Source organism: Zalophus californianus, chromosome 9 (assembly GCF_009762305.2).
Source record: "Zalophus californianus isolate mZalCal1 chromosome 9, mZalCal1.pri.v2, whole genome shotgun sequence".
NCBI lineage: Eukaryota > Metazoa > Chordata > Mammalia > Carnivora > Otariidae > Zalophus > Zalophus californianus.
Genome location: NC_045603.1, coordinates 63,440,837 through 63,450,903, shown reverse-complemented (window position 1 = coordinate 63,450,903; position 10,067 = coordinate 63,440,837). Strand labels below are relative to the sequence as shown.

At 42.2% G+C, this 10,067-nt stretch overlaps 1 protein-coding gene across 2 annotated transcripts in view; it reads right to left on the bottom strand.

The window, feature by feature from the left end:
* Window positions 1-3,603: 3,603 nt before the first annotated feature.
* The window catches only part of LIMA1 (LIM domain and actin binding 1), a 92,109-nt gene continuing 85,645 nt past the window's right edge, over window positions 3,604-10,067 (bottom strand). For both annotated transcript variants that reach the window (XM_027594108.2, XM_027594109.2), the window contains exons 10-11: window positions 8,035-8,168; window positions 3,604-5,921 (exon numbers count right to left, since the gene is read on the bottom strand). In XM_027594108.2, the coding sequence (XP_027449909.1) occupies window positions 4,922-5,921; window positions 8,035-8,168 (1,134 nt within the window). In that variant the 3' untranslated portion in view covers window positions 3,604-4,921. The remainder of the gene's footprint in view (window positions 5,922-8,034; window positions 8,169-10,067) is intronic.

The window sequence follows — 10,067 nt, the reverse complement described above, 5'->3', positions numbered from 1 at the left end:
CACTGTTTTATCTCTTAAAATGGACTTTTGAAAATCCTTTTATTCTTCTCATGGGTAAAAGGAAATGGAAGATATCCAAAGGATATTATCCAAAGAAAAATACAAAGGAAAAAAAAATAAATGATGGCCAATATTTAAGGAAACTTACTGTGCCAGGTACTGCACTGAACATTTTAACACCAGTTATTTAACTTCATCGTCCTATGAAGTAGGTATTTAATATTTTATCGATGGGTAAACTGAGGTCCAGAGAGGTTAAGCAGTTTGCTCAAGGTTATATAGAATCGTGGTAGACCTGGCCTTCTGAGCTAGAAAGTCTTTAGACCTTGGAACCCTGAGCCCTTATCTTATAAACCTCTGTAATTTTAGGTTTCCACATTAAACATTTAACTCTTTTGTGGATCTACATAAACAAGAAGGGAAGCCATAGACAAGAAACCGTGAGAAAGCTAAATTCAGGGGCGCCTGGGTGGCTCAGTTGTTGAGCGTCTGCCTTTGGCTCAGGTCATGATCCCGGGGTCCTGGGATCAAACCCTGCATCGGGTTGCCTGCTCCGCGGGGAGCCTGCTTCTCCCTCTGCCTCTGCCCCTGCTTGTGTTCCCTCTCTCACTGTCTCTGTCCCTCTCTCTGTCAAATAAATAAAATCTTTAAAAAAAAAAAGCTAAATTCAAAATTGCCCCTCAACTGCTGGAGATTCCTGAACCCTGAGTCCGGTCTGTTTAAACCCTGCTGTGAGGTTAATTACCACAGGCTAACTAGAATGACCTGAAAAAAAGATTAGAAGAATTGAATCTCTACCTCTTGTTCAAGGACAGATAAGGTAACTTTATAACTAGTAAGGCAAGCTTACACCAGAAGTTAGAGTTTCAAGGGGAGAGGAAGAATGGGGGGGAAAGGGTGCCATCCTAAAGTAGACTAGGTTTGCTTTAGCTCAGTGGTTCTCAAACTTAGGGTACCACAGCTTGGATATTAGCTTGTCCCATCTCTCACATGGAGAGTTTGCTGAAAGTTTTCTGGGCCCCATCCAGAGAAATTTTGATTCAAGAGGTGAGACGGTGGAGCCTATGAATTTACATTTCTCATTTCTAACAAACTCATAGGCATGCCACTGCCTCTGGTCTGAGAATCTCTGCCTGGAGCCATTTATTCCTTTTTTTTTTTTTAAAGATTTTATTTATTTATTTGAGAGAGAGAATGAGAGATAGAGAGCATGAGAGGGAAGAGGGTCAGAGGGAGAAGCAGACTCCCCGCTGAGCAGGGAGCCCGATGTGGGACTTGATCCCGGGACTCCAGGATCATGACCTGAGCCGAAGGCAGTCGCTTAACTAACTGAACCACCCAGGCGCCTGAGCCATTTACTCCTAACCCAGCAATAGCTTAATGGTAACTACCCTATATTCAAGGTACATTTTTAAAAAAGTAAACCTGGGGGCACCTGGGTGGCTCAGTCGTTAAGCGTCTGCCTTTGGCTCAGGTCATGATCCCAGGGTCCTGGGATGGAGCCCCGCATCGGGCTCCCTGCTCAGCAGGAAGCCTGCTTCTCCCTCTCCCACTCCCCTCTCTGTCTCTCTGTCAAATAAATAAAATCTTAAAAAAAAGTAAACCTGGGGCGCCTGGGTGGCTCAGTCGGTTAAGCATCGGACTTCGGATCAGGTCATGATCTCTGGGATACGAGTCCTGCATCAGGCTCCCTGCTCTGCGGGGGCCCTGCTTCTCCCTCTCCCTCTGCCACCGCTCTCCCTGCTTGTGCACGTTCGCGCGCTCTGTCAAATAAATAAATAAATCTTAAAGGAAGTAAACTCTCCTTGATCCCATGGGAATTCAAATCAGAGTCCTGAGGAACAAAGAACATACTAACTTGGCATGCAGGAACAAGCAGGAACTATCTCCCCAAAACCACATTTGTACCATTTCTCAACATCTTGGCTGTTAGAAAATATATAGTTGATGAAATATGTAATGAGAGCAAACTGTGCAGCTTTCACTTTGTCCAGGACTGATCCAACCAGCAAGCTGGTAGAACTAAGTCGGCCCAGTAGTAGTCATAACAGTCTCCTTAACCATCTCAGGTCCCAAGCTGGCCTCTTTTCTTGCTTCACCGGCAGAAAAACACATCATCTTGTTGCCACCACTGACATACCAAGCCCAAACAAGTTGCCTTCAGAGAGCTGAAACATTTTGTTTGGCTATAGGTTCTTTTGTTTTCTAAGAATGTTTAGTATTATCTGGTTATTTATTTATTTGACAGAGAGAGAGCACAAGCAGGGGGAGCGGCAGGCAGAGGAAGAAACAGGCTGCCCGCTGAGCAGGGGGTCCAATGTGGGGCTCGATCCCAGGACTCCGGGATCATGACCTGAGCTGAAGGCAGACATTTAACCGACTGAGCCACCCAGGCGCCCTTCTGGTCATTCTCCTGATAGAAACAGCCTTTTATTACATTGATATGGAGCTAGTCCTTCTTTCTACTCTCTGTAACTATGTCTATCTTAGCCCCTGAAAAGCAAAGAAAACGGTTCTTCTAAGGTTAATCTCAGTCCCTGCATATCTGATTTATGGTGACATATTCAACTAATATCCGTAAGTGTTGACCATAGACGCTCAGACTTTTTTGTATAAAATCAGTAGATTCAGTGAGTACCATGTAGATGGGTTGGAGTAGCAGTGAGTCACACAGTAAAGGTAGCTAAAATCAAGCCAGGATTGGATATTTTATGGATATCATCCTGGATTAACTGTTGAGTGAACAGGGCTTTCTAAATGACTTCAGCCTGTGATGGGGCCCAGAGCAGAAAAGAGTACCCTGCCATCCATTTGGAAGACCAAGCAAAACCCTGGAACATACAGTGAGTGACCCTGGAAAATGTAACAGATGAATCAAAAAGCATGCCTATCTCCAAGGAATTCACACTCCCACATTTCCATTAAAAAAAAAAAAGTGTTGGGGTGTCTGGGTGGCTCAGTCGGTTAAGTGTCTGCCTTCGGCTCAGGTCATGATCTCAGGGTTCTAGGATCGAGCCCCCCATCGGGCTCCCTGCTCTGCAGAGAGCCTGCTTCTCCCTCTCCCTCAGCTGCACCCCCTGCTTGTGCTGTCAAATAAATAAAAAATATTTTTTAAAAAAGTGCTTTAGCTATTGGGGCAGTTGCCTCTACAGGCAAGGAAAGCAAACAACCAACTATGCCTCTGCCCAGAGTGTTAAACGAGTCCATTTTTAAGTAGAGGCGTTTGGAAATTCCCTTTAGCACATTAGGCATAATTGCAAGGTGAATCATTAAATGTTGAGTACAATTAACAATTAAAAAAAAACCACTACTGGATTTTGAATTGCTAAAACAAACAGCTCATTTTGAATGTACACACTAATTTTCTTGCCAAATTGCCCTCAATTTTTAAGAAAAATTTGTCCTCCCTTAGGGCAGATGAGCACCCACGATCGACCCAACACCACCACCTAGTGGTGAGATATACTCCTAACACTTCTCTTCACTTAAAACGCACCAGAGCCGTTTGCCTTTTCTTCCCAAACTGCTCAGGTAAGAGGAGGTCCTTGGAGACTATCACGATGTAAAATAATAATGGAAAAGGAACACTGAAAAGGCCAAATGTAAATTAAAAGCTTTATTGAATAAAAATGTTTCAGACTAAGCAAGACTGTAAGAAAGCAGAATATTTTACATCTCTAAAAAATATTAGGGCTAAATCTCTAAAAATGCAGTACAAAGAAAAGTCTATAGCTTAAAATACCTCTCTCCCCCACATACAATTTGGAATATCAATTATGTACAACAAATGTACTCAAGTTTATAATGTTCTAAAACCTTAACTACTAGAATACCATCTTCCCAAAAAAGGCCTATAATTGGTTTAATGCACCCTGGAAATACTGTCTGCCATAAAAATCAATACATTTCAGAGCTGATAAGTATTAAAAAAAACTAGCATCCCAGAAAGGGGATATCAGAAGTGGACTATTGGGCTTGGGGGTCTGGGCTCCAGTGGTTTAAGGCAGTTTTTTCTGTTGTTCCTCCTTTAAACTCCTCATTTGGCTTTAACGTGCAACATGGCAAACAACAATACAAAAGATCTTATAAAAATATTGCAGCTTTCAGTAAATTATGAGCTGCACAGATACCACCAAAGAAGAAAGCAATCAACTGGGATGTAGTCAAACTCATTGGCAAATACCAGAGCTTAATTGAGAGATAGCAGATCTCAGCAAGCACCAAATGTGCTCAAAAAGTGCCCCCAAAGAATGGTTGTGTTATTATCTCAATAATCCAGTTCAGGATATGGTTTAGAGAAAGGGATGCATAGCAATAAATTCCCCATATATACCAAAGTAAGAAAATTAACCTAAAAAATGTTTTAAAGATTAAATATTTGATCTCTTAACAGACGAATACTAAATAATTAAATTGGTATTCATTTAAAAATATACAAACCGTGCCCTTTATGCTAAAGTGCATTCAGTCATAATGTTTAGGTCCCTAAACCCCTTCTGTATGTTCCCTAATTCCATAAATGAATTTTTAGCATAACAATGTGCTACTAATCATCTATTTTTGTATTGCCTTTTGGGAATACAGTGGAGTCTGGATTTATCAGTTGGCATATTCCCCCCCTCACCATAAGACCTTAAAGCACTTATGTATATCATCATTGCTAAAATAGAGGACTTAAGTAATATCATCTCTAGCACTTACAATTGGTTCACTTAAGCTTCAGTTTGGGATTTTTTTTTTTTTTTTAGTTTTTTTTTTTTATGGGATTTTTTTTTTTTTTTTAAGCAAGAACTCTTCCAAAATTACTTCCATATAAATTACAGTTCATGCTAAGATACCTGTGTATGTGCATCACTTTGAGAAAGGGCAGTGGCTCACTAACACTAACACAAATTTAAGGCCCAGCACCCTTTGCAGTCTGTCATTCCTCATCCTCATCATAGTACCGATTTCTCTTTATCTGTTCCTCCACAGACAGCTCTTGAACTACTTCTCCCTCCCAGAATCCCACATCCTGGGATTTCTGATTTTGGGTAGTGAATTCTTTAGGGGAGGTATTGTCTGCAAAGCTGGACCAATTTGTAGACTTGGGTTCTAGCGGAGACTGCTGTTTGAGATTTCTATCATCTTCATCAAAGTTTGCACCATTTTCTGTAAGATTCTCACTCCCCATCTCAAAACCATGATCTTCCTTACTATTCCCCCCTCTCTCCCCTCCTCCAGATTCCTGGTTTTGCCAGGTTGTTTTTCCCACACTACCATTCTTTTCGGAGGTATTGGCATTTTCCACTTGTTTCTTTTCTGCTGTCATTCCTCCTGTAAACTCCTCACTCTGCTCTGACATGCTCCAGCCTTTCCTTATAGGTGGGGACGAGATTTTTGGGCTCTTGACTGAAGTGGTTCGAAATGAAGCTGCTACAGTGAATGGGCGGCTTCTTTCTTTCAGTGAAGAAGATCGTCTTAGCTTCTTCAGATCCAGATCTACGTCCTCGGGAGCTTCAGGCTTGCTGATTTCATCCTCAGGAGGCCACTTGGGCTTGGACACTTTGATCCCTTCCTCCAAGATACTTCCTGAACTACCAAGTTCAGTGGGGGGCGGCCAGGCGATCTTCAGCTTCTTGGTTTCAGCTGGCTTGTCTTCTTTCTCTGACTGAAAGGAGGCCTTGGCTTCCATGCTTGCTGTTAGCACACCCACCTTAGCAATGGGGGCATCTTCTACTCCTGGGCTCTGAGGGGTCTCCCCTGCATTTGGAAGCTGGGCTGGTCTCTCCAAAGTCCCTTCATTTTCATTTTTGCTGGCCCACAGATCCTTGTGTGGTCTGTGCCCAAAGCCTTCATCATAGTTGCCTTTAGCTTTAAAGAGCTGATTGAAGTGAGGCTTGCAGTAGATTCTCCCATGTAAAGATGCATATGTTCCTAGACTGTTAAAAGAAAAAGAGCATAAAGTTAATAGATCTGTATACTCTTATTTACACTAGCAGGCTGAACTGCAGTGTTTTCACAAGATGCTAAGGGAGAAAAAGATCTTTAAAAGGACATCGATCACCTAGAATTCTTTACCCCCGCCCTTTCAAGCACATGTGTTTTATTACCCTTATAAAAACATGCTCATTTCTAGGCCTGAACCTTCACAAGACATTCTTTCATGTGGTACATCCTCCTACTTTCAAATGGTTTCACTCCCCTCTGTCAAAACTATAAAAAAAAAATTCTTTCTTCCAAGAAGTCTTCCCTAGGTAAGCCCACCTATCTCTGACCACTCATAGGTTTCCTAATTACAATCTATAACTAGTTATAATGATATTCCTTTGTATAAAGTTGAGTCATTTTCCTCGTTCCCCATTTGTGTTATAATTTAAAAGGACATCTCTACAGGAGTAGGTATTTTGCTCTGCAAACGGTTTGTACTCACTAGATGCTAGTGACTGAATATGGTCAATAGGAGCCCAGGGAGCAGTAGCCAGGAAGTAAATCTACACTAGTATCAGTGCCGGACAGGCCTTTAGGAGACTTGGTGTCTCTCGCAGGGTAATAAATTTTATTTTATTTATTTATTTTAATAATTATTTTTTTATAAAGATTTTTATTTATTTATTGAGAGAGAGAGAATGGTAGAGAGCATGAGAGGGAAGGTCAGAGGGAGAAGCAGACCCCCTGCTGAGTGGGGAGCCCAATGCGGGACTCGATCCCGGGACTCCAGGATCATGACCTGAGCTGAAAGCAGTCGCTTAACCAACTGAGCCACCCAGGCGCCCAGGGTAATAAATTTTAAAGAGGATATAAAAACAATAGTGTTTCCACAGAAGAGATATAAAAATTCAGAAACTTAGAAAATATGGAGGAAAAAAATAATACCATGGGCAGAAAAAGAACCAATGAGTAGAAGTTACAGAGGCACATTTTGGCTCAGTAGAAGGGAAAGTTGTGGAATGAGAGCTGTCTTACATTGGAACTAGGTAGTGGGGTATCACCCCTGCAAAATCAAAGATGATGCCAGCACATCTTTCAAGAGTATTTTAGAAGGAATGCTTGCTCTGAAAAGAAAGCTGGAGGAAGTGACATCCTAGTTACTTTCTTCTCTAAGACTCTATGATTTAAATGAGTTAATATGGAATATGTCCCCAATATGTCACTTTTTTTTTGCTTAGATTTTATTTGAGAGAGAGAGAGCTCAAGCAGGGGTCGAGGGAGGAGCAGAGGGAGAGGGACAAGCAGACTCCACGCTGATCAAGGAGCTCGACACGGAGCTCGATCTCACAACCCTGAGATTGTGACCTGAGCTGAAATCAAGAGTTCGATGCCTAGCTTACTGGGCCACTCAGGCGCCCCAATCTGTCACATTTCTATCCAGTCCTTGAATTACTTGGAAGAAATGATACATAATTATTTTCTCAGAAATAAAAGGAAGGAATAAACAGAAAAATACATGCTCTTCAGGGTCTATTATTATTGTTATTATTACCATTTATACAGTGTTTGGGACATTTTCAAGTAAGGACTTAGACAAGTATACTTTTTTTTTTTTAAGGTTTTATTTATTTGAGAGACAGGGAGAGAGCATGAGTTGGGTGAGGGGCAGGGGAAGCAGGCTCTCCGCTGAGCAGGGAGCCTAATGCGGGGCTCGATCCCAGGACCCCAGGATCATGAACTGAGCCGAAGGCAGATGCTTCACAGACTGAGCTACCCAGGTGCCCTGACAAGTATACTCTTAAGATTTCTTAACTTTATGATTCTATGAGACCAAGGGGGTATATTTTACTAATTTAAGTCACAGGGGGTTTTACCTGCCAGCCATAGAATTTAAGTCCACGTAAATTAAACATGTAAATTAAAATATCAATGTACCACGAAGTTCCAAACACCATTCTCATTTGATGTGAAATACCTGTCACTAAATGGTACTTTTTACTTTCTTTAAGGACCTTTGACAGTGCACTCTTGGTACAAGAGCTTTTAGTACTAGTGCTCTAAAAGCCAAAGACTCCTTCCCATGGTCCATTGACATAGAGAGATGGCTCACTCTGGTTGGCTTACGTAAGTTTGTTGTTGCAGTAGGAACAACGGAAGCAGCTGACGTGAAACACCTGCTGGTTGGCCAAGAGACGTTCCATTGGGTAGACTGTCTTCTGACACTCCACACAAGTCTCTCTTGTAGGTGCCTGAAACTTCTAGAAGGAAAAGGGTAATGTTAGCATAGACAGGGATGAGTTCGTACTCTGCTGAGATGTGCCCCAGTTTTACTTTGTTAGCTAAGGGCTCCCTTACCTGTCAATTCTCACAGGAACACTAAGCCCATGATTCTATCAGCTGACTCTTTAAGGCCAGGAAGCTCTCCTGCATCCCCTTCCCCGACTGGATGGCTGCCCCAAGTGTGGCAGCCACTGAGGCTGGAATGCAGAGGAAGGCTTGGACAGGCCACCACACATACAAACAAAAGTATACACAAAATGGTTCCACAGACAGGAAATTAGGAGAAAATGTCATCACACACAGAAGTTTGTTTGACTCAAGTGCCTGGTAAAAGCAGGACAGACTTTTATAAGAATAGATTCAGAAGGGGATAAATTTAAAGAAGAGGAAAAGCACTGGACTTTGGGAATTGGGAAAAGACAATCTGATAAAGCATCTTTTAGTGTCCTCTGCTTATAATCTTGACTTAGCATAACATTTTATCCATTAGGCACAATATTTTTAAATAAGTCAAAACTGACATGTAAATGTAATAATTTTAAAGAGACAAACTATTTTATTAGGACTGCAGAAGAAAGCATAGCCCAACAAAGCTATAGGTTCTATAATCTTCTCAGAAACCAACGGAGAGGGGCACCTGGCTGGCACAGTTGGGAGAGCATGAGAACTCTTGATCTCAGGGTTGTTAGAGCCCCACGTTGGGCGTGGAGCCTACCTGAAAAACAAGCGAACAAAACCCCCCCCCCCAAAAATGGAGAATAAAACTATTGTAATGGGGAGTGCAAGGTCATAACAGACTGGGAATTCATGAACTGTCTGTAAAGTTTGGAATAAGAGTGGGGTGAGCATAGCTGTTTCAGCTGGTAAACCCAATCCTAAAGAACATAAAATAGTTCTTATTATAGGGGTGCCTGGGTGGCTCAATTGTTAAGCGTCTGCCTTCGGCTCAGGTCATGATCCCAGGGTTCTGGGATGGAGCCCAGGCTCCCTGCTCGGCGGGAAGCCTGCTTCTCCCTCTCCTGCTTCCCCTGCTTGTGTTCCCTCTCTGGCTGTGTCTCTGTCAAGTAAATAAATAAACAATCTTAAAAAAAAATAGTTCTTATTATAGCACTGATGAAAGCCAGAATTCCCAAAGGGCAAGTTTTTACATAAGAAATGGTTACTGGGCTAATGGGGCTGGGAGGTAAGAAGTCCCTAGGTATATGTAAATAACTCTTGACTTGCTCCAACAGAAACTTTTTTTTTTTTAAAGATTTTATTTATTTATTCATGAGAGACAGAGAGAGAGAGAGAGAGAGAGGCAGAAGGAGAAGCAGGATCCCCTCTGAGCAGGGAGCCCAATGCGGGACCCGATCCCAGGACCCTGGGATCATGACCTGAGCTGAAGGCAGACGCTTAACCATCTGAGCCACCCAGGCGCCCAGACCAACAGAAACATCTTATCCAGCAAATGCAGGAGCAGCTTGGGTTAAGGTGGCTGGGAAGCTCTTACAGGCACCTGGGTGGGGGACGGGGGGAGGGTCCCTGCAGCCAAGACCTGGGTGGTGGTAAATAATGCAAATTAGTCCCAAGGTCCAGGATTTGAATTGTTAAGATAAGCCAAAAATAAACCAGGTTATGGGCAAGATAGAATTTTCATTTAAAAAACCTGAAAATAGTCCCATAAAAAATTCAGAATGCTGGTTCACTTGCTACATGATTCACCAGGAGGTAAAGCAAAAAATAGGAATGGTTTCCCAAGTGGATCCGGACAGGAAACAAAAGTAGAAAATGGGTAAAAAAAAAAAAAAAAAAAAAAAAAAAAAAAAAAACGGCCATAAAGGGAAATCTCTATAAAAGGGAGTGTAATAGAGTTTAGCGGTAAACAAATAGCACCA